The 24,044-nt window shown below is 43.9% G+C and overlaps 1 protein-coding gene across 1 annotated transcript; it reads right to left on the reverse strand.

Annotated features, from left to right (window-relative positions):
• Positions 1-4,422: 4,422 nt before the first annotated feature.
• LOC129336565 (alcohol dehydrogenase 1-like) lies at positions 4,423-24,044 on the reverse strand. Its single transcript, XM_054989729.1, has 9 exons — positions 23,913-24,044; positions 20,553-20,654; positions 17,810-17,951; positions 15,329-15,416; positions 15,008-15,227; positions 12,525-12,785; positions 10,642-10,777; positions 6,633-6,771; positions 4,423-6,129 (listed from the first exon to the last, which is right to left on the reverse strand). Exons 1-9 carry the CDS (start codon positions 23,928-23,930, stop codon positions 6,105-6,107), a joined length of 1,131 nt encoding a protein of 376 aa, XP_054845704.1. The 5' UTR covers positions 23,931-24,044; the 3' UTR covers positions 4,423-6,104.

Consider the following 24,044-nt stretch of genomic DNA (forward strand, 5'->3'; position numbering starts at 1 on the left):
AATATTTGAGTTGGCCTTTTATCTTGGATTAAGCAAGAGCCCTTGTTGAAAATATACAGTGACCATGTTACCTTAGCAATAGCTTTGTATACAAAACTGTTGCGGATACCTTGCTTTTAACATTTTCGGTAGCAAAACAGAGGAACCAAAGATTGAAATTTCCGCCACTAAAGCAACAGAGAACGTGCCAGTTTGCAAAAGTGTGTTAGGTGTACCAAATAAGATAAAATCTTTTAAAAAGATATGAGCAATATCCTGCATCCTACCAGATCTGAAATAAATACTTGTTTGACATGTATTAGACATGAAGAGCGAGGAAGGATCAGGACTGGCCATTGGCCAGATTCATATGTGCTGCCTGTCTCCTCTCTGAGGGCCAAGCTACAAGTGACGAATGACACTTGAATGGCAAGTGGATTGAGTGGAGGGCAAGTGAACAGGGAGAAATACACTTGCCATTCAAGTGTCATTCGTCACTTGTAGCTTGGCCCTGAGTGTTAAGTAACAAACATGCTTGTATCATTTCTTAAAATGTTTACATATTTGATGAAATTTACACTATGGTGTGATTGGGGAGGGGGAGACACAGGAGCTAATTTCTTGATGCTCACTTGTAGTGGCATCTTCCTGAAAGTTGTCCTTGCTTAAAACAGATTGATGCCATGTCAGTCTGATGTTCATCTGTTCTCCAGATGACCTCTAAGAATACAAACTTTAGAACATCAGACTTTATATCCCCAGATGGGAACAAAACTGTCAGGAAACCAAAGTAAATATTTATAAGCTATGAGCTCATTGCTGGCTCATGCAAAGACCATGCTTCGAAAGGCAGTGCCTTGAAGTTTCTTATATACTTGACCGTGAGTTAGTATGAATTTACTGAAATTGAAAGTGTTTTGACACCATGGCAAGAACAGCATCAGACTCTTAAAAGCCAAGATAGGTATTTTCAGTCTTATTTTACTTTGAAAATGTTTTCCCGTACACATTTATCCATAATGGAATATTGCAAAAAGCAAAGCACAGGAGTGCCACAGATTTAAGATCATACAACTTAACCTTTGTGGCTATATTTCCACAAAACATGGGGGCTTAAAAACAGTTGCAGTCTAGTAGCTGATGGTTCGATTTAGCTTTCCATGTGCATTACACGGGGGCTGCTGTTGTAGCAGTTGCACAGCAATATGCCTGGCCATAACATAAAGGTCCTTTACTTATCTTATTGGGCTACAAAGCTCCCCAAGCCAAATGCACACAGACTAGGCCTTCCAGAATGAGACTCAAATGCCACGTGAGCTAATCTCTCAAGCAGCAGCCGCGACGCAGATGGCGCTGGAGTAGTGGGAGTAGGCTGACTTTCTTCACCCTGTCCACCCCCCCTCCCCAATTCTGTGACAGTTCCTGCCATTAATGAATGACAAGCAAAATGGGCCCAGGATATAGCGAAGTGTGAAGGGAGGAGAAAGTTGGCCCAGCTTACTCCCTCACCTCCATCTCCCTTGCTCACTCGTATGTGAACCCTCCGAAAACAGACAAGAGAGTTGTGTCCCTGGACAATCAATGTGACTGATGACTACCAATCTTAACCTTTATTTTGATCAGATTTGCTTTTTCAACACATTGCCCAGGTGGTATTTATTGTCCACAATACAATGGGAATGCTAATTGGTTTATTATTGAGATCATTTCCTCTTTCTGGCCTTCCACTGTTAAGTTGCTTTTAATGTCTGAAAGTACACAGAGTCTGGGGTAGGGCACTGCTAGCTTCCTGGTTTAACAGTCTGCCCTGGAAAAGAGTCTGGCATATACAGTGGAATTAGATATTTCTCACAGAAGTGAAAGAAGGGAAACATAGCGTCTGGATTTTGGAGAGGAAATGGCTATTGTTGAAGTAAAGACAGGAAATGAAGTACTGAGCCAAGAACCAAATAATCAAGAGAAGTAATCTCCTCCCATTTGTAACTGATGGGGTGTCTTTCTGCTTGGTTCTCCTAATTTAATTCTTCGCTCAGAGCCACTGCATCTCTTTTGTTGAGGTTCTGCCAGCCAGCCTTCCTAACTGTGCTGCCTAGTGCAATACCACACAAGCAAGAACTTCTTACAGCTGGCACCATAGCCTCTCAGTCTCCCATAGAGTTCTCAGGTGCCTGTGGGTGGCGGGCAAACTCCTGAGGGTTTGCTCCCTTGCCTGCTGATCCGCCAGTGATTGGTGGGAGGTGGCAAGTCCCCAGAAGTTGCCCGCCACCGGCAGGCACCTCAGGAACACTTGTGGTGCGCGCGCTCCCAGGAGGGCGTGACAACATCACTTCCAGAAGTGATGTTGTTGCACCACCTGTGGGAGTGCCACCACACTTTGTTTGACATTTCAGTGGTGCTAGGAGGATAATTTCTTAATAACAAGCTGTTTGAACATAAAAAGATGTGCAGGCAACGAGCTGGATTCAGGTACTTTTGTCTTTCAATCTTGCCAATTCTTTTTTTTGTAATTTTTGTTCATGCAGGTCTCATGGTCCCCAGCATAGCCTTTTTGGGTAGTCAAAGGGAACGCATCCTCCCTCTTTCACCAGTGGAAAAATAGGTTGGCTCCAACCCAATGGCTCACACAGTGGCATGTTAGACATACTTGACAGTAAACTGCCAATGACCCAAAGCCATGGAAAAACTAGATTTGGATCCTTGAAGGGGCTAATATATATTGAAATGTGTTCCTGTGACAGAGCGAGATCCTTTTGAGGTCTGTAGGATGAATGAGCATGGGAGCGAGCACATACAAATGTCAAGTCCCCCCCCCCGCCCCCCCAGCATGATTGGGAACTTTATTTGGACAAAGTTCTTCAGTACACAGAAAGAGCCTTATGTACATATATGTGCAGGCTCAATGCACCCATTAAAATGAATGTATGTTTGTCAGGGGCGGAACATGCCACAGCAATCCTGCTTTGCATTCATAATACACCCTTCAAATATTTGGAGACACTTTTGAAATAGACCTGCACTGACATATATATGGCAGTATTGTACAGCAACTGTGGCGCCATCTTGAATGTACAGATCCCTCCTTGGATACTAAAATTGTGTCACTTACTTTATTTTTCCAGAAAAAAAGCTAAGTGCAGATATCTGTTGAAAACAGTTGGCAACACTGGATGTATAAATCAGATTTCACCAGCACATGCTATGTTTTCTTTGAGGTATGGAATTTGTTTTTTTCTTAATAAGAGTTTAGCTGTGAAGTGACCTGAGTCACTGTTCCTGGACACAAGCTGTGTGGATATCTGAGGACCAATTCATATGTTAAACCTGACTGCTAATTTATGCACATAATACTTCCAGTGAGCAGTGGAAATCTCTGCATCTCTTGAAGTACAGGGAATAGGGTTGCCAGGCATGGCCTAGCACCTGGCAGTAGTCTGGGGTGGGTCAAGTAGGGTTGCCAGGTCTAGGATGGGAAATTCCTGGAGATCAGGGGGAGGGAGCTTGGACAGAGTTAGGGTTAGTTTGGCAGGGGGCCTCTGCAGGGTATAATGCCATAGATTCCACCCTCCAAAGCAGCCATTTTCTCCAAGGGAACTGATCTCTCTGTTCTGGAGATCATTGTAATTCTGGGAGATCTCCGGGTCCCAGATGGAGGTTGGCAAACCTAAGAAGAATGGTGGCAATGGTGTAATATCACTTCTGGAGAAAATCCAAGTGATGTCACATCTCTTTAGGAATTGTCAGAAACTCTATGGTAAATCCATAGAGTTTTCAGCAATTCCCCAAGAGGACTTATGTCACTTCTAGGTTTGGAAGTGATGTCATGCCATTGCTGAGAGCTATTTTTTTCTACATTAATTTTTTCACACCTGCAACAGGAGCAGCGGCAGGAAGCAGCAACCAGTGGGAACCTGGCAAGCCTAATATGGAGTATCTTACACTTACTTCTAAATATGTTTCAGGTATTATCAGTTCACTAGGCTTACGACTTTTAACATCTTATGTTAAATTATACTCATATCAGAAACTCTCAAGTAAAATTTACTTAGCAAAAACCAGAGCATACTTGATGTTTCTTTTACATATCTGATTTTTTTTATTTTGGGTTTCCTAAATAAACTTGGTTATCCTTTATTTGTGTTGTGTTGACTTTGGCTTATTCAGAAGTTCTGACACTCATAAAAGTTTCCTGCCTCTTGCAAACACATCATTTTCGACAGAATACAGGTGAGAGATAAACAGTATGGTTGGGACTCTCCCTGAGTTAAGAATGGTGTGCATGGATTTGGCAGTTTTATTCAAAACTCTGTTAAATATACTTTCTTCCAGTGTCTAAATTAAATATTTCATTTTCCTCCGTGACAGGCCTGTTGCACTCATCTCTAAAACAACTGAGATGAAGTTACAGTGTTTAAAATACAATAACTGAGTCCACAATACCTATGCTCAGATTAATTGGTTTACTTTAATGACTATAAGCAGATCACATTTTTTAAAGTTTTAAAACCCTGTAACAGAAATGGAAAGTATCACTGCTGTGAATGACTGCCTTTTGCTACATATAACTCTCTTTCAAAGATTTTTAAAGCACCCACTCACTGTTGTTAAGATTATCTTGCAATGCCAAGTGTATGAGGAACTATAAATTTCCTACAGCTATATATACAGCCTAGAGACCACGCATTCTACTCGCCTAAAGCTAGAGAAGATCTGTTTATGTTGAAAGCTAATCATGTATCTCCACGGCTAAAAAAAAAAAAACCTGCCAGAAAGAGGCCGTCACAGGGATCCATTTACTAACCTAATTATATCCTCACAACCTATAAAGCAGGGGTGGCCAAACTGCGGCTCGGGAGCTGCATGCAGCTCTTCCAGACATATTGTGCGGCTCCCAGAGGTCTCTGAGTATTGCCGTGGCTGTACAGTTTATTTTAGTTTATTTCCCTCCCTCCCCTTCTTTCCTTCTTTCTTTCCATGTCTTTCGTATTTTCAAAAAAAATGTTGGGGTTGCCAGGTCCGACTCAGAAAATACCTGGGGACTTTGGGGGTGAAGCCTAGCAAGGATGTGATATCACTTTTGTCAAAGGTCAGGTGATGACTCTTCCCAAGCTCCACCCCTTTTGATTATGTCACTTCCAGCATACTGCACCAAAACCCCACCCCTTCCTGTGATGCCACTTTCAAGACACTCCCACAAACTTGTCTCTTCCTCCGAAGTCACTTCAATGTGTCATGTTTTGCGGCTCTCAAACATCTGACATTTATTCTGTGTGGCTCTTACATTAAGCAAGTTTGGCCACCCCTGCTATAAAGTATCACTCTTGCATTGGTAATGGAAAGGAGAATTATAGCTGCATTGCAACACAGTTACTCCAGTCAAAGGCCACTGAACTCTTCAAGTGTGGGTCATTGCTGAAGAAGCAGATGGTGGTATTCGGATGTGTCAAGCAGACACACATCAGATCTTTTTCTCTTTGGTGGGAAGCTAATTTTTGTTCCAGAGCCTAGCTTAGGGAACAAGGACTGATGGTATGCATGCAGGGGAGTGACATGAGGAGAAAGAAGTTCATCACCCCTTTCTTGTCCTGTGGTCCTCGGCAGCAGCCGCCACTGAGCTTGCTACTAGTTACTAGTCTGAGATCAATTCATCATGACAGAAGCCTACCACGTGTTTTTTTTTCCTGTGGTCCTTCCTTACAGGTACAGTTAACATAGGAATTGCCTCTTGCTGGCTGCAAAAATGGATGGTGAGAGCCAGTTTGGTGTAGTGGTTAAGAACGGCAGGACTCTAATCTGGAGAACTGAGTTTGATTCCCCACTCCTCCGGTTGAAGCCAGGTGGGTGACCTTGGGTCAGTCACAGCTTCTCGGAGCTCTCTCAGCCCCACCCACCTCACAGGGTGATTGTTGTGAGGATAATAACAACACACATTGTAAACCACTCTGAGTAGGCCTTAAGGGTGATACATAAATCAAATGTTATTATTATGTTATTATTAAAATATATTGGTGTTCATTGAAAATTTTGTGAATGTAAATATCTGTTGAATTTCATCCGGTACATGAAGGATCTAAAGAAGAAGATGTTCTGTTCTGCTGATGCCCCACTGACTGGTTGCCTTTGGAACTTTAAAACAACAGGACAGAACGAATACTGAAAGAGAAAGGGGAAAGATAAAAACATTTCCAAAAGAATCTTTAACAATGCCCAATAGATATTACGACCCAGTCATGACTCTGTTTGCACGTTCCCATCTCTTATTAGACATACATGGTTGTAGCTTACCAGAGGTACATGTTTGGCCAAAGCCTTAGTCAATGCATGTGAAAGGAAGATGGACATGTCCACCTTGGACTCTTCCAGAGAAGAGAGCTCCTGTAGCATAGTGGTTAAGTGGTTGGGCTGTGAATCAGCACTCTGCTGGTTCAAATTCTGTTACTACCCTGAGCTGAGTAGGTGGCCTTGAGTAAGCCACTCCTCTTAGCACTAGCTCCTCAACAACACTGGCTTTGTTCACTGCTCTGGCTTTGTTCACTGTTCTGACTGCGGCACTAATCTGTCTAAAAGAGCAGTACATAAGGACAGTTGTTGTGGTTGTTATTAAAGAGCAGATTTTTTTGGCTTGGAATCGTAACAGTAAAATGTGCGTTCATTACCTTTTACCTGCATGCAGCAGCTCAAAGCCTTCAGCAATTTTCTCAAAGGGCAACATGTGACTTATTAATGCATCTGGATTACATTTCTTGTTCATGTAATCAGAAACTAGTTTGGGGAGAGCATCTTTTAGCTTCCATCCTGGGTAAAAATAAGAGAAAGGCAGTGGGTCAGTCTGTATGTTCCACTTCTTTTTTAAAGGAGGGAAGACATTGTTGGGTGTGACCAACATTCAACAAAAACAATGGGTTGCATCTAGTGAAAAATTTCACTTGAGCTAGAGCAGTTGCACAAGAGGAAATGCAAGAAAAAGACCATGGGTAGCTGTTTGCACTTAAGTCAGACTTATTGTAACCCCTCTTGCCTTTCTACTTGCTGAGGATCTTCGGAAACCAATTTCTGGGCACTATAATCTATGGAGAGGAAACTGCTACATATGGCACGAGAGCTTGCACAAGCGGAACTGCCTTAAGTCCGTTTAAGTTTCCACTTGTACATTAGTGTACCCCAAAGGCTGAATAAATACTAAAACACAGGAATATTAAAAAATAATATCACGTAGCAAGTTGGCACAACTAGGCCAACACTACGGATGAGAACAGCAAAACAAAGTAACACAAATCAAAACATCTTCATCTAAAACTGAAAAGAATAGGTGCCAGGTGAATGCATGCAAGGAAGTTATTCCAGACAGGAGTTGGAAGCACATGAAAGAGACCCTCTGATATTAATCTCAGCCATCACCTCTGGTCCCTACAGCTAAGTAGCACTTTCAATTCTGCTGGAAATTGAATTGGAATCCAGTGATGTTCTGATGATACTGGCCAGATGTGTTCTCAGGGAGTTTTTAACCAGCCAGCAGCTATTCTCTGAAGCACCTGAAGCTTCTGAACAATCTTCAAGGGCAGCCCCATGTAGAGTATATTGCAGTAATTTACTAAGGATACCAGATTCAAATAGTAGAGTCCAGTAGCACCTTTAAGAGTAACCAACTTTATTGTAGCATAAGCTTTTGAGAACCACAGCTCTCTTCATCAGATGCATGGAGGGTATGAAGAAACTGGACAAGGATATATACAGGGATATATAGATGCTGAGGGGAGCGGGGAGCAGATGCAAATCAGCTGCAAAAGTCATGAAAGAGATGGAGTGCACAATTCAGGCTGGGTGTGACCCCTCCCCTCCACAGCTGAATGTAAATCTTCCCCCTCCTCTCACTACCTATGTATCTCTGGCCAGTTTCTTCATCCCCTCCATGCATCTGATGAAAAGAACTGTGGTTCTCGAAAGCGTATCCTACAATGAAGTTGGTTAGTCTTAAAGGTGCTACTTGACTCTTTACTATTTTATGACTACAGACTAACATGGCTAACTCCTCAAAATTCAAATAGCAGGCTCTATTTTAGACAGTACACTGGGAAGTCACTCAGTACCAGAAATGTCCCTGTGTGCACCATGGTATACCAACACCATCACACAAATGGCCCAAGAAATGTTGGTGCCTGAGGTAGAAAATCTTATTTGTGCCCACCGTGGTGGGAAAAATATATCAGTTACCTACATAATTGATCATTTTCAGTTCTTTAATGGTGCCCCACACTCTTGTCTCCTGAGGTGATCAGCTTCACCCTGGTTCTACTTTCAGTACACAAGCATGCAGGGTCAGTCCCAGATTTTGGGGGGGGCCTCTGGGTAGACAGAGTACAGGGGTCTCTCTCTGCTCACAACCGTCCCTACTCATGCCTTCCTTTCCATTCCTACCTGTTTGCCTATGCAGCCTTCTCCCACCTGCAAGTCTCTCCATCGCCCATACTCAGTTACCTGCCCAATCAGCACATTTTCCCCCAAAAGCACGGGCAGGTAAATGCAGCTTCATATGCTGCTGTCAGGGCTACAAGGAGCTCCACCACTATGTACAACCCAATGACACTGGGCAGCTGGGAGCATGGGGGTTGGAGCCCACTTCAAGGAAACAGGTAGGGAAGGACATGCAGACAGGTGGCAGGGGGAGTGTGTGGGTGGGGGCCCGTGGCAGTGGGCCCCAGAAGAAGCTCTGAGCAACTGCCCCATCTCAGAGTATGCTTTACCTTGCCAGTGGGTTAGAGTGTTGGCCTAGGATGTGGGAGACCCAAGTTTCAGTTCCCACTCTACCGTGAAGTTAGTGGGGATGACCTTGGATCAGTCACATGTCAGCCAAGCAGATTTTCACAGAATCACAGAGTTGGAAGGGGTCATACAGACCTTCTAGTCCAACCCTGACAAATATTCATCCAACCTCTTCTTGAAAACTGCCAGTGAAGGGGAGCTCACCATCTCCCTAGGCAGCTGATTACTCCTTTGAACTACTCTGATTGTGAAAAAGTTTTTCCTAATATCCAGCCGGTACCTTTCTGCATGTAATTTATGCCCATTGCTTCAAGTCCTATCCTCTGCTGCCAACTGGAACAGCTCCTTGCCCTCTTCCAAATGACAGCCTTTCAAATATTTAAAGAGAGCAATCATGTCCCCCCTCAATCTCCTCTTCTCCAAACTGAACATTCCCAAGGCCCTTAGCCTCTCCTTGTAGGGCTCTGTCTCCAGACCCCTGATCATTCTTGTTGCTCTCTTCTGCACCCTCTCAGTTTTGTCCACATCCTTTTTGAAGTGAGGCCTCGAGAACTGCACACAGTACTCCAGGTGTGGCCTGACCAAGGCAGTATAGAGAGGGGCTATGCCTCCTGCGATTTTGATGCAATGGCCCTTTTGATATAACCCAAGACTGAGTTTGCCTCTTTTGCCACTGCATCACACTGACTGCTCATATTTAGGTTACAGTCCACTCTTACTCCAAGATGTCTGTCGTAAGAATTTTGTTAGTGGGTTATAACCAGCTATAGTTTGGAAAAAGAAATCTTCCAAAGGTTCTCTCTCTCTCTCTCTCTCTGCAGAATAAAGTTGCGTTTCCTGAGAAGATTTCACCCTCTGTGACAGAGAACAGATAAGGCCATAAAAGTTGTTAATTGTTTGGGACCTTTGAAGGGTCCTCTGGCCTTTGCATGTAAATTACTAAAGAGCAAGGTGATAAGGACCGGGGCAAACAGCTTATCTCCAGAAGAACAGGACATCCCAAAACTATAGCTAGTGAAGTGTGAACATCCCTTTGTAATTTACATTGTAGCCAAATGCATATCAAAGATGCACTCTATCTTAGAGGTAAAGGATGTATGGACTTATGTTTACATGAAATACCCTCAATGGAACTGTCTTTCAAGAACAAAGACAACGTAATTGATTAGGATGTTAATGAAGCAAGCCTTTGATATTTCCCTATAAAAGAGGGACTAACCAGGCATTTGTTACTCCTAGCTCTTGTCAACATGCAATGACCTACTGAGGTTCTGCTGCTCTGCAACAGGGGGAGTCACGAGAGCTCTCGGTTGGGGGAAAGGGTATTGTAGCTACCTTAGTGTATTGTTGTGTCATGCATACTGTCTTGTATTCTGTATCTGTTTCTAACTGTTATAGAGTTCGGAGGGACGGGCCCAGGACTGGTGCCTGCCCCTACCGCTTTTTAATCTCTTTGACCTTTTTAATAAAACTTCCAGCTCTGGTTGAAATATTTTCTGTGCTGTGTATATCACCTTAGTCAGCAACGTTAGATCTGAATTAGGGAAAGAAAAGTCTAGGGAAGATCCAATCATGCCTTCAGTAAGGGGCAACCCTAAACAAGAACCGGAAGGCTACCAGTGGACTGAGTCCTGGTAGCAGGGCGGAGAAATTCTCCCTACCATCTCTTCCTCAGGCCCCCAAATTTCTTACCCTAACTTCCCTCAAAATGTTGTTGTGAGGACAAAAAAGAGAAGAACAGAGCAAAGTAAGTTGCCCTGAGCACCTTAGAGAAAGGGCAAGATGAAAAATGTACTAAATAAAAAAAAATATTTCCATTCAGAGCAGATACATATGATTTCAGTGAACGTAACACACACACAGAGCAACTATTATATGAGATAACCCATTTCAAGGAATCTTCACCTCCTATTAAGGACCCAATCAGCTTCCTCCCTGTGAGGAGCAGTGTCGGATCGAAAGCGAGCTGCGACCCTGCAGGTGGTGCTCCTACCAGCACACAGGTTCCAGAACCCAAGCAGGAAGAGGCAAGAGCAGCTACCTGGGAGGCACAAGAAAATCATCAAAGAAATAGAAATGATGGCGCCTTCCACAAAGATTTTCACTACAGTTTTGGCATAGTTCAAGATTTAGTAAAATATAGAAGATGCCATTTTGACAAGCTATAGGGTGGGAGACCTATAGAAATTAATGTATGTGCCCCTGCAGCTTGAAATAAGGGCTGGATAGTGACTTTTTCCTAGAAAGGTTAAGGCTGCTTCCACAATGGGTGTGTGAAAATGTGTCCCAGCAAGAAACATGGGCCGTTTCCACACGTCTTACTTGCCTGTGGAACATCGTGCAAAAGACCCGGAAGACAGTGTCTTCTCGCGCGAAATTGCGACAGGAAGACACTGTTATCTGGGAGTTTTGTGCAAAATCGCGTCTTCCTGGTGCGATTTTGTGCAAGCAGGCGCTATTGTCCAGGTCCTTTGCACGATGTTCTGCAGGCAAGTAAGACGTGTGGAAACGGCCATGGAAGAAGGCAGGAACAGCTTCTGCATACCTCCACTCCTGCACCGCTCGCTACTGCTGCTGCCCCACTCTGTTCCTCACCTTTTCCTCCATCGTGCCTATGCAAAAGTGCAGCCCTGGCCATGATCACAAGTATTTCCTTTTGAAATGGGAAAAATAAGAGGTTTTGCTTTGTTCTGCCTGAAAGGGACAACCCTGAGGAATTCCACCAGGAATGAGCAGCACCTCCTGTTCCCCTTTGATAAAGGATTTCCTGCTTTCCATGCTAGGAAAATTCCCTGAGTGGAAGAAGTTCAAGCTAATAAGATAAAGCTATTTGCTGCTTATGAAGAGCACATTCATCCTGAATTTGTTTTGCTACAAAAATCCGGCAAAAAGTTTTCTCCAAAATTGTATGAAGTATGCATAATAACTGATTTACTAGGTAACTTTGCAGTTGGGCACACCCCCTTTTTGGAGTAGTTAGTATTTGGCATATGGAATTTGCAATGAACTGATAGGACATCTCATTTGGAAGCACCAAAAGATTAATGCATCTTCTTTCCTTGCTTTCTTCCACAAAGAGGCTGGAAGCAACAGTGAGGGGGGAAGCAGGTAGGGATGATGTCCATGCACCCCCTCCCTGTACCACGTGCTATTTTCTTGGCTGTGATGAAGTGCTGATGTGCCAAAGATCATGCATCCCCTCCCTCACCCCTTCATAGCTGAATCATGATTAACGGGACACCACAGTTCAGCTGTGAACTGGAAAGTCCATTAAACGACTGTGGGGGGAATGCTGAGCTCATCTCTGCCACTTTGAAGGTGGAGCTTATACGCACCCTTCCTTGAACTGGCTGCTGGTAGGGCATCTACACAAACACTTTGCCTTCAGCCAACTCACACTTCCCTTTTTCCGACAGAGCAAAGGAGGTTTTTCTTTGCTCTGGCGCTAAGGAGAATGCCCTGAGAGTCATGCTCAGAAAAAGCACAACATCTTGGGGAAGCTCATGGGGGGCATATCATGTTCAATGGAGGGGGAACCACTATGTGGAAGCAGCTGTTGGTCAGGCAACAGCTTCAAGAGAACATTTATACAAACATGAATTATGTACACATCTAAAACTTGCACATCTCCAGTTAATAGCGGGGCAGGGCGGGTAGGAATACAAAAAAATCCAGATACTACGCAGGAGCATGGAAAGAGGATGCATAAGTGACTCATGTATCCTCTTTTTGAAGATTCTGGGTATTGTCAGACACTCGCTCTCAAGAATAAAAGAGGAATCACTTACCTCTGTGTCAATACGCCCAATCACTTCAAATGAATAGTCCACGCCAAGACCAGTCATTTCCACAAGCACCTTATGAATGGGTTTGCTGAAATCATTAGGAGAAATGCATTCGGTGGCTCCTAACTCTTTCGCTTTAGCGAATTTTTCTTTGTTGATGTCAACCCCAATAATCCGGGATGCTCCAGCTGCTTTGCAGCCTATAATAACAGACAGACCAACTCCTCCCAAACCAAAGACAGCACAGGTAGAACCAGGTTCAACCTGAGAAGCAATATAGAACAAGAGCCCTGAGTTCAGCAATTGTAGGATATTATCTATCATTCGATAGATATAACAAATTATATAAATTCCCACAAAGCAGCAGAGATAAAAAAGCCAAGATTTGAAAAAGCCAAGAGATCAAAAAGCCAGTGAACATAATAAACTAAAAATTAGTTAAGATATAACAGTAACAGTAGCTATCATCCAGGAGAATAAAAAAGTGTTCCTTGCACGCTTAAAAGTCTAAAGTGATACCAGACAAACTACAGAAATGAGTTCCATTAGCAAAGTGTCACCAAGGCCTCAACTCTTGCATCCAGCCACTTCAGAGAATATGTGTACATAGAGCAAAAAACTCTGATGATGATCTTAAGACATAAATAATGTCACAGTATCAGGGGACAAGGAGGAATGTTGGCGCAAGATGAAGATGAGGAAAACTACAGGCAGACAGGAAAGGAACAGACACAGAGCCTCACTACAAGTGACATCTTACACGCGAACGGCACTTGATCATTTTCGCAAGTCTTTCTGGGAATTGAAGTCCCTCTCCCCCACCCCTTTTCTTTCTGTTCCTTCCCCTCTCTGTTAGAATGCCTGCCTGAAGAGACGGAGAAAGCCTACGATAGCAGCTTTTGCAAATCGTCTTGCTGGGGGGTGGGGGATGCTCTGGAGAAAGCTGACATGTTGGTGAAGTCCTGGTGTCCTTTCAGTGATCTTTGGGGGCGGGCAGCTGCAACTTTGCTAATTGTCTTGCTATGGGGGAGACGCTCTGGAGAAAGCTGAGAAAGTCACAGCTGCCCACCCCCAAAGATCATTGAGAGCAGGCTTGTGACTGGAGGAGCGATTTGCAGAAGCAGGCTTTCTCCGTCTCTTCAGGCAGACATTCTAACAGAGAGGGGAAGGAACAGAAAGAAAAGGGGTGGGGGAGAGGGACTTCAATTCCCAGAAAGACTTGGGAAAATGATCAAGTGCCGTTCGCGTGTAAGATGTCACTTGTAGCAAGGCTCTCAGAGGCAGGATAAGGCTGGAAGAATTCAGTGAATAATTTATTTGCGGTCAGAGACCATAACAATGACAATACATCCTTATCAATCAATAAACTGATTAAATCCAGCGTAAAAATGTAAAGGACATTAAAAAAAACATTTAGCATTTAAAATCTTATCTTAAAATGTATATAGTTCTCTGAGAACCGCAGGAGTTCTAATATTTAAAACATTGACATTAAAATAGTTAAAATCGTAAAAAGAGCAGGAGACTATGTATGGCTGTTCTTTTTATTACGGAATTTAACCAAATAGAGACAGAATTTGGCTATTTGCCTGGACATAGTTGGATTTTCATCAATTAGGAGTTTCTCCAGGCAGGCCTTATTTGCCTCTGCAATCGGTCTGTCTGAGTGGGGAAATAAACTTGTCCCTATAGACTTGATGGAAAGGACAACGAAAGAACAGGATGACTCAAGATAGCCTAGGACAGGGGTTCCCAACATGGTGCCTGCCAACACCATTCCTGGCACCTGCCAAATGTTTTTATAAAGGCGGGGGGGACGGGGACCAAGGAGGCTTTTGCCCAGCAGGGCTGCTGATTGGCCATTAGCAATCTGATTGGTTGTGCAGTTTGTTTGTTTTTTAAATTGTTTTGCCAGCAGCTGCTACCACAGCACAAGGATCTTCACTGTGTGACTGAAGGTAAACTGTGTGTAGGCAAGCCAATATTTTAAAACAATATGTTCATTTTAAAAGGAATCCTGTTAAACAGAGCTTCTGCCTGAAATGTTAAAGAGTTACTAATAGATTTATACATAACATAACCTGTCTCCCTGACTTTTGATGGTTGGCTCGATGCCCAACTCCTGCAGCAGTCATTTTTGTGATCGATTCAATTTCTGTGCCAGCCATTTTGTGGTTGCTTCTACCACCCTGTGTCAGAATTCCAAGGTTCCCACAAGCTCAAAAAGGATGGGGACCCCTGCTCTGGGACATCTAAACATGAGATCAATATAGTGACAGCATATTCATGCTTCCTATGAGAGGGGCTCCTTGGAAGCTGGATCCAGTAGTAGCAACAAGACAGCTCAAATAGTCCTAGCTACACTTGCATCTGAAGTATCAGGACAAGTCTGAAGAGTGATTCCTGATAGTATAACTTCTCCAGCAAAGAGGAAGCAAGCCTTTACTTTACCTGTCTGAGAAGCGCACACATTCATGGATTCTTACCTTGGCCGAATTGATGGCAGCACCATAGCCAGTAGAAAACCCACAGCCAAACAGGCAGACTTTTTCCAGAGGAGCATCATCGTCGATCTTCACAATGGAAGCCTCCGGCATGACTGTGTACTCGGAGAAGGTGCTTGTCCACAGGAAGTGGTAAACTTGCTTCCCTCTGCAGGTAAATCTGCTTGTTTTGTCTGGCATCAGATTCTGAGATTGGCAGAGGCTATTTGAAGAGATCCAGACAGGATCTGTATCATAACCTGACCTAAATGCTGCTTCTTAGAACAAGACTAAATGAATAATAAAGGATGCAAACAGACTTACTGTCCTATGAGGCAACAATTTGATTTAGGATTCAGACAGGAGGCACATTCTCCACATTGGGGAATACATAAAGGAATGACTTTATCACCTTGCAGGGGGTGAAAATAGTTCTTAGGTTAAAATTTGCCTGAATGAAGCACACAAAAATGTTATTTTAAACAGAAAAATCATTGTGCAATTCTACGCTGAGTTAATTTCAGGCTCTTGATTTCAATGGATTTAGACAGGCATGATGGCACTGACTGTTAGCTTCACATCCGTTCATGTATAGAGCATACACATTTTCATATTTTGAATTTTAATTTTGGCTAAATATTTTATGCCAAGTTAAATGGACTTAAGTAATAGTTAATCAGCAGAAGTAAGAACAGAAGGAAATGGAAGATAAACGGTTCAACACAATTTCTTTGTTAAAATATAAGAGCCATTAGAACAATAAGTTTTGGTTATTGGTTTTGGTTAACAATAAGTGGTTAAGAGCGGCAGGGCTCTAATCTGGAGAATTGGGTTTGATTCCTCACTCCTCCACTCGAAGCCAACTGGATGACATTGGGTCAGTCACAGCTCTCTCAGAGCTCTCTCAGCCCCACCCCCCTTACAGATTGATTGCTGTAGGGATAATAATAACATACTTTGTAAGCCACTCTGAATGGGAGTTAAGTTGTCCTGAAGAGTGGTATATAAAGCGAACATTGCTGTTGTTGTTATGGTTAGAGTCAGGGCTTTTTTTCTGGGAAAAGAGGTGGTGGAACTCAGTGGGTTGCCCTCAGAGAAAATGGTCACATTGCTGGTGGCCCCGCCCCCTGATCTCCAGACAGAAGGGAGTTTAGATTTCCCTCTGTGCTGCACCATGGCGCGGAGGGCAATCTCAACTCCCCTCTGTCTGGAGATCAGGGGGCGGGGCCACCAGCCATGTGACCATTTTCAAGAGGTTCCGGAACTCTGTTCCACCGTGTTTCAACTGAAAAATAGCCCTGGTTAGACTAGAGGAACTCATACTATGGATTGTGGAGAGCTACATTTGCATTTGCCATCAACCAAAACAGCACAACTCCTGTATGCCTGTATGCTACTCCACCAAACACATACACACGTAAGATATAACTATTAACATTGAATATACTGCTATAAGCTTTTAAAATTTTTAAACTAGGTCTGCCCATGTAGAATAGCCCCCCCACACACACACTGTTAAACACTTGTGTATCCCAAGTTAGGGGAAGGGCCCCTTCCTTCACCTTCTTGTTGTCTCCTCATGTGAGGTACAACAGCTCAGAGAGAGAGAGAGTGTGTGAGAGAGAGAGATGACCAAGGCAAGATTGGCCTGGAGATCTCCTGGAGTTACAACTGATCCCCAAACTACAGAGATCAATTTTCCTGGAGAAAATGGCTGCCTCGGCGGGTGGGCTCAATACCCCGCTGAGATCCCTCCCCAAACCCCTCCTTCCCAGGCTCCACCTTCAAATCTCCAGCAATATTCTGTTATAATGTCTACAAGCAACCTCTGGGGGACAGCTTTTTGCTTTGCATGTTCTTCAGTCTTGGCCCTTCAGGGCTCCTGTAGCTGCTGAGGCTTGACTGAGCAGCTGACTACAAATGCAGGCTGAGCCAGAGGGGGAGCCGAATAAAACCCTGTTCATTGTATATAAAGCTGGCATGTCCTGGTGTTCAATCAAGATACAACACGAACCCTGAGTTGGCAAACCCTGGTACCAAAGGGCCTGGAGGACAGCAAGGTGTTTGTGGAGCAAGAGGAATACACTCAGCACTACACTGAGGCCAGATGGCTCTTTTCATGGATAGTTGTCAGGGTGGCTGTGGAGGTATACGGCTGCCAACTGCAGGTTGGGAAATTCCTGAAGATTTGGGAGTGGAGCCTGGGGATGGCTGGGTTTCAGGAGGGCAGGGACCTCCGCAGAAATGCTGAAAATCTATGGAAATACAACTGTGAACATGTTAGCATAGTACATATTACTTATGTTATATATTCTAAAAATTATGATCTACACTCTCTGTTAAAAATACCTGAGGCAAATTACATACAGGATGACCACCAGATATGTGGGAACAAATACTGGAGAAAATATGAGTTATCAGTCAAATCTAGTGGCTAGCATTTAGCATACATAATATGCAGACTTTGATTTTTATTCCATTTCTGAAATTTTTAAAAAATCTACATTGTTCATCTGAAGTATTTAGAAGTATTTTTGTACTGGGCAGCACTAAAGCAGTTTAGCAGCACTGAAATTCAGCAAGATACACATAGCTGTTTCTCACCTGCTTTTAAAAACATGTTTAATTGTAAACTGCTTCATATATGTTATATGGAGAAACAACTAACAAATAACTTAGATGGATGAATAAATGAAGCGGAAGGACACAGGAGGTAGCAGCCCAAATAATGAGCTACTTTCTTGCAAAGCAAAGAAGTGTCTCGGGTTCCGATTGCTTGCTGTTCTCACACAATATCCTCCTTACCTGGCTTTACACATGTGACTTCTGGTCCAATGCTTTCAACAATACCAGCTCCTTCATGGCCCACAATAACGGGGTATTCGATGTTAGGAAAAATACCTTTTACTACATGGTCATCTGTCCGGCAGATCCCGGTGGCTACTATCTAAGTGTAAATAAGTGCAAATAAAACTTCAATGTTTGTACTGCTTAGTCATGTACATTTACAAGGAAAAATGCAACGGAGGAATGCTGTGACCCTCCATTACACAGAATACCTTCCAGGTGAATTCAGGAGGACTTCCTGATAAACAGCCAATCACATGGAGGAACACACAGGCTGTTTCCCAATGTTCTAAAAATAGCACCCCACTCAGGGAACACTGGCAGCTCTGTTGTGCAATTTCTGATGTCACCGTTTCCAAAATGGAGGCAGGCCATGAAAACGGAATCATAACTGCCTGCCTCCGTTTTGGAAATGGTGACATCAGAAATCACGTGACAGGGCTGCCAGCGTTCCGTGAATATTTAAGACATGGGGAAATTGCAGCAGTCATATGATCCCCCCGCCCCATGAAGGGAAGAAATCTTGCATACAGAAGCACCTTCCACTTGATAGTCTGTAAAGAAAAGAAAAGAATACGCATTGAGAATGGGGGTGAAAACCAGGATCACTGCAGTAGGTTCCATCCCTGACATACACTGAGAGTTCACTGAGAGGTGTTAGAGGAAAGTTGCTCAACATATCTGTGTTGGGAGAAGCAAAGTCTGGTGTCAAAGAGAAAGATCACTCTGCAGGGGGCAGCAACGGATCAGCACCTCTCTTTCTATTGAGTGTCATTTCCTTGTCTTTTCTCCAGATTGGTACTCTCAGGGCAATATCCTGCTTCTTCTCAGAACCCCCCCCCCTCTCTCTCTCAGTCACCTGGATAGTTAGACATCTATCTCTATTTCTCCACTTTACTATCAAGTATGTTAGTTCCAAAATAAATGTTCTTTACTGTTTAATTGCCCTGACCTGGATAGCCCAGGTGAACCTGATCTTGTCAGATCTCAGCTAAGCAGGGTCAGCCTTGGTTAGCAATTAGATGGGAGACCTCCAGTGAAGACCAGGGTTGCAAAGGCAGGCAATGGCAAACCACCTCTGTTAGTCTCTTGCCATGAAAACCTCACCAGAGGTTGTCATAAGTCAGCTATAACTTGAGGGCAGTCTGCATTCCACTCTTTAATCAGTTTGCGTGACTATTGTTGTGTAGATACTCTGCCAACCATTTGGACAAGGGGTGCAGGGACAAGGGGCGCAGCGGCGGCAGCAAGAGAGCGAGCTGCAGTGGCCACAGCCTGCTCTCTTGCCACGGCTGCCCCTGTGCAGCCTGACCCAGCAGGGACAAGGGGCGCGGCGGCGGGGGTGGGAGCGGCGAGAGAGAGAGCTGCCTGCTCTCTCTGCCCTTCCCCAGCACGCGTGATATCATCACGCGGGGCACCCTTTGACCCTGCATGATGACGTGACTCCCGCGAGCATGCATGTGCTTCGCACGTGCACAGTCACAACAGCAGGAGCGGCGACAGGGTAGGAGCCAGCGTCCCAGTCTCCCACTGGGAGACTTGAGGGACCTGGCAACCCTAACGTGGTGAGGTGGGGCAGCTGCCAGAGCCCATAGCTGCCAGTGTGGCCCACTGCTGCTGACTACCTACTCATACATCTCCTCTGAAGCCTGCACTCACACCCTGCCACTGCCTGCTTGTGAGAGCTTTGTCACCTCTGGTTCCAGCTTTATATGCTGCCTAGTGCTTCAGAAGAAGGGTGTATGGGTAATACACAAAGCGTCAGCATTCTTGGTGGCCATGGCCGTGGCGTTCTTAGCTGCACCCACCACACAGCACCAGTGTGGAAAGGCCATGGCAGGCAGTGTGGGCATCCTTGAATGCAGGTGGTAAGATAGTTTGCGAGTGGGTGAAAGAAAGACACACAGGCAGGTGGGGGGCACATAGGAGGGAGGGCATAAAAGGGAACCTAGTAGTGGGCACGCCCCCCCTCCAAAAAAACCTGAAATCGACCCTGGAACCCCTTCACTTGATCAGAGATCTTTGAATTGTGGAGAGAAAGCTCAACACATGCACGCTTGTAGGACTATGCACATCTTCCAGTGAATATGGTTGGATTACAACTGTGCACTTTATTATCAGGTATTTGTGTAGAGGCTCCTGTGGGAAGTTACTTGCATGACAGAGCTTGTGTTTCTCCTAGTGATTTAAGAGAAGGTAAGCTTTCCAAAGGTCCTGGGTTATGGCAGTAGGCTCCAGCATGGAGTGGTTTACTCAGATTATCAGCAACATGTTGAAACTGTTCCTGGGTGGCTTCACAACAACCAGAGGGGTTGTAGTCCTAATGGATCATCTCTGTTTGAAAGGAGGGGAGGCCTTCTCTGATGCTCTTGGTCAGATCTCTCTGCATTTGATACTGTGGATGAAACCATGCTTTTTAATAGACTCCAGGTGGATGCTTGAGTGGTGTTATTGTTTTTTGCTCATTGATGATGCTAGCTCACTGCTCTGGAAATTGTCCTTGGTAAGTCCCAGAAAGAGTGCAGAGGAGGGGAGAAGGTGGGAGATATGTTAACAGAGAGCCTCGTTTCTCGTCCATCACCTGGCTGCGTGATACTACAGCAGATACTAGGGTTGCCAGCCCAGGGCTGGTACCTGGCAGAAGATTACAGGGGCAAAGGAACTCCCTGATTGGTAGGTTCCTTTGAGTAAGAATGTTTACCTTCACTCGAATTTCACGGGTTCTTGGAGGTGCCACCTCAACTTCTTCAAGAGAAGGTAGTTTGCCTGCTTCCCAGATGACTGCAGCTTTGCATTTAATAACCTGTGAAAAAGGACAAAATCAGAACTGTGTAGAAACTAAATTCCATGATACCCTTCATAACAGTAATTGAGGGGTACTTCTCCAAGCAAACAAGACAGGAACAAGGTTATTAAGGATTCAAATATCCCTTGCCCTGTTGGTGGCAGCGTAAACTACAATTCCCATCATTCAAAGCCTTAAAGAGGCAACACACATTTCTGATAGAGCTAATACAAGCTTCTAAGCTGTGGTTAACAGCACACTGATAGTAGAAATGAAGTGGAAAGAAGCGAAAAACGGGAGATTTAGGTATTTCTGGAATCGGGCCCTCCATCTCCACATCTGCAAACATCTACAGCAACTCCAGCTGGCTTTCCCACAATTCAGGACTGGGAAAAGATACTGTAAAAACACCTAATTTGCACTTAAGCTTTGGAGAGGAAAGTACAGAGGGTGTAAATCTGAAAATGCATTTAAAAGAATACATTTTAAGCCAGTCTCTTTGCTTGATCCAGTACAATTTCATATCATTCTGTGTTAGATCACTATAGTTTTGGCATCACCATACATTAGCAACCATCAAAAATTGAGATATATCAACTTTGACAAGCTGCTTCTTTGAAGTGCCTGAGCTGGGTTTCAGATTTAACTACCTACCTACAGGCCAAAGCAATATGATTTTCTTACTTTAAAAAAACCATGTATAGACTTGTAGAAACTGCATTAACAAAGTATATAAATGTCAAAAGGCGGGCAGAGCTCTTCCCTCTGCCACAAACCCTTCCCCTTTTGTATTTACTTGACACCAGCGCCAGCCTTCCCCCCCCCCCGCCCCCCTGGCATCTATGGCTTTGCTTGTATAAGCTAATCAAAACAAAACATCTGAATTCTAAGGCAACTGGAAACCACAAGAGGAAGTGGGAAAAGACATGTGATTGGAACGATATGGAAAGGGTGGGTATAACTTAGGTAGGATTGGGGGAGGAGTGCTGTGCATAGAGAAAAAAACCAACAAGAGCTTATTTATTTAAGAAATGTTGTCCCACTTCTGTATACTAAAAAAAAATCTCCCAAAGGCTCACAAATAAACATTTTAAAATTACAAAGTCCAAATAAAATGATAGGCAAACATGAAAACAACAATATTTTTGAGGATGTTTATATACTTTTAAATTATTTGTATGTCTCATGGAACCTAACTGATGGTCAATGGAAATGGACCCTCTTCGGCCTTACAGCTGCTAAAAGACTTACACGGCAGCATTGGTGAGACTAGACAAAAGCCCATTTCCTATAATTTATTGGATTGGGGACCTTATAACTTTATTGACATTTGAACATAGTGCATATAGATGACACTTATGGACTCATTTTTAGATATTTGGAGATCTTTTATAGAAGCCTACATATAGATTTGCCACCATTTTGTTTTGATTTGTTTTTCCCATTTTTTTTTCTTTGCATGAATAAATAAATATCACTGGAAGGAGCACAGTAGAATCATACTTACTCTGTTCCCTTGACTTCCCACCCAGCCAGAAATTAGGAATTGGCCCAGTGCTCCTCCTACGATGTCTCCAATTTCCAGGAAGGGAGCCAAGCAGAAATAGCTCATAGCTCTCTCCAAGCCTCATTGGTACTGATGGGCCTTGATATAGGGCATGAGAGCCCCACTCACTGCTTCTTCCTGGGCAACTCTTTCACATACCAAAATTTGCTAGCTGGAGCTGAAGGAATGACACGAAACTTCTTTTTCCCTGGGGCACCATAAAGCAAGACTGTCCTAAAGACCCTGTGACTTTGCAGAGGCCTCTGGGGACAACTTTCCATCCTGCAACCAACACTCCTTTAAGTCCTCTCATGGAAGTGGTTAGTGCTGAGACTCTATGCCTTGGCAGGTCCTTGCAACTGACTGATGATGCTAATTAGGTCTCACATCTAGCAATAGATGAGATTGTAAAGCATTGTCTAGGCTGTACCACTTCAGACAGCATGTCCTTGGTATTCAAGAATTACCTGCTCATTGAAAATTGGCACATCGAGTAGAAGAAGAGGCTGACATTTAGCCCCAAGATCAGGGCTTTTTTTCAGCAGGAACGCGGGGGAATGGAGTTCTGGAACCTCTTGAAAATGGTCACATGGCTGGTGGCCCCGCCCCCTGATCTCCAGACAGAGGGGAGTTTAGATTGCCCTCTGCACTGCTCAGCGGTGCGGAGGGCAATCTAAGCTCCCGTCTGTCTGGAGATCAGGGGTGGGGCCACCAGCCATGTGACCATTTTCTCCGAGGGCAACCCACTGAGTTCCACCACCTCTTTTCCCAGAAAAAAGCCCTGCCCAAGATAATATATCCTTTGCCGTTTGATGACATATATATACAATGGAGATCAGCTTTGCGTGTAAAAAGAAAAGGAGGAAAGAGGAAGTGCTAGGGAGTGGAGTTTCCTCTTAACATGCTTCTGGTGTGATATATGAAAAGAAATCTGCAGGAGTCAGATGCATGAGCGACAAGCCAGCACATCTCCCCTCTGCAAATTCCCTTTCATAGTTCACTGGAAGGTGTCGTGTTCCTCTTGTCACCCTTCATGGATAAGCTGCCCCGAGATGAAAGTTTCCCCCCTGCTTGTGTGAAGAATGTCGAGTTGCTTTAAAAACTTCTGTGCTCTTACATCAACATTGATGTATTAAATAAAATTGTTTTATTTAGAATCAGAAATTTTGCAAACATTTAAAATACATTATGTGCTATACAAGATCCTTTAAAAATTATTTTTAACATAGAAATCGATCTTGTTACAGACTTACAGTGTTCATCCTAGGCAGGGTTATACCTCCTAAGTCAAGGGCTTACAAGGATGTAACTCCGCTTAGGGGGACAATGTTAATCTGCAGACAAAAGATCTCAAATGTCTTACTTAAGATACTTTGAAGGACATCCCGTCATGCTCTGGAGTGTTCAATACACATGCATTAACCTCAGAAGTCCTTATAACAACCCTGTAATGTAGGCCAGCATTAGTAAGTACATATTGCAAGTGGAGGCTGAGATAAAAGTGACTTGTATAACTTGGTTAGTTTGTGGGAGAGGCAAGATTTAAACCAGGGATTTCTAACTTTACAGTCTGCACACTTAGCATCATCTTGGCACTGAGAAATGAATCTGCACAAATATTTCTTTAGGCAATGGACACTTTTAAAGAGTCTATTCTTTCAGCAACCGAAGGCATGCACACAAAACACTTTTCATATATGCTGTCGAGTCACAGGAATTGCCTGTCTTACCTTCCCTGCAGTTGCCATGTCTCAGGATTTCTGCCCAAGCCCCTCTGCAAAAGACGTCTCCAGCCTCCTCTTCTTCTCCTTCACTTTGGCTCTGGCAGCAACATAGAGGCACAGAGATGCATAAAAGCAACC

The sequence above is a fragment of the Eublepharis macularius genome, chromosome 10 (assembly GCF_028583425.1).
Source record: "Eublepharis macularius isolate TG4126 chromosome 10, MPM_Emac_v1.0, whole genome shotgun sequence".
Classification (NCBI taxonomy): Eukaryota; Metazoa; Chordata; class Lepidosauria; order Squamata; family Eublepharidae; genus Eublepharis; species Eublepharis macularius.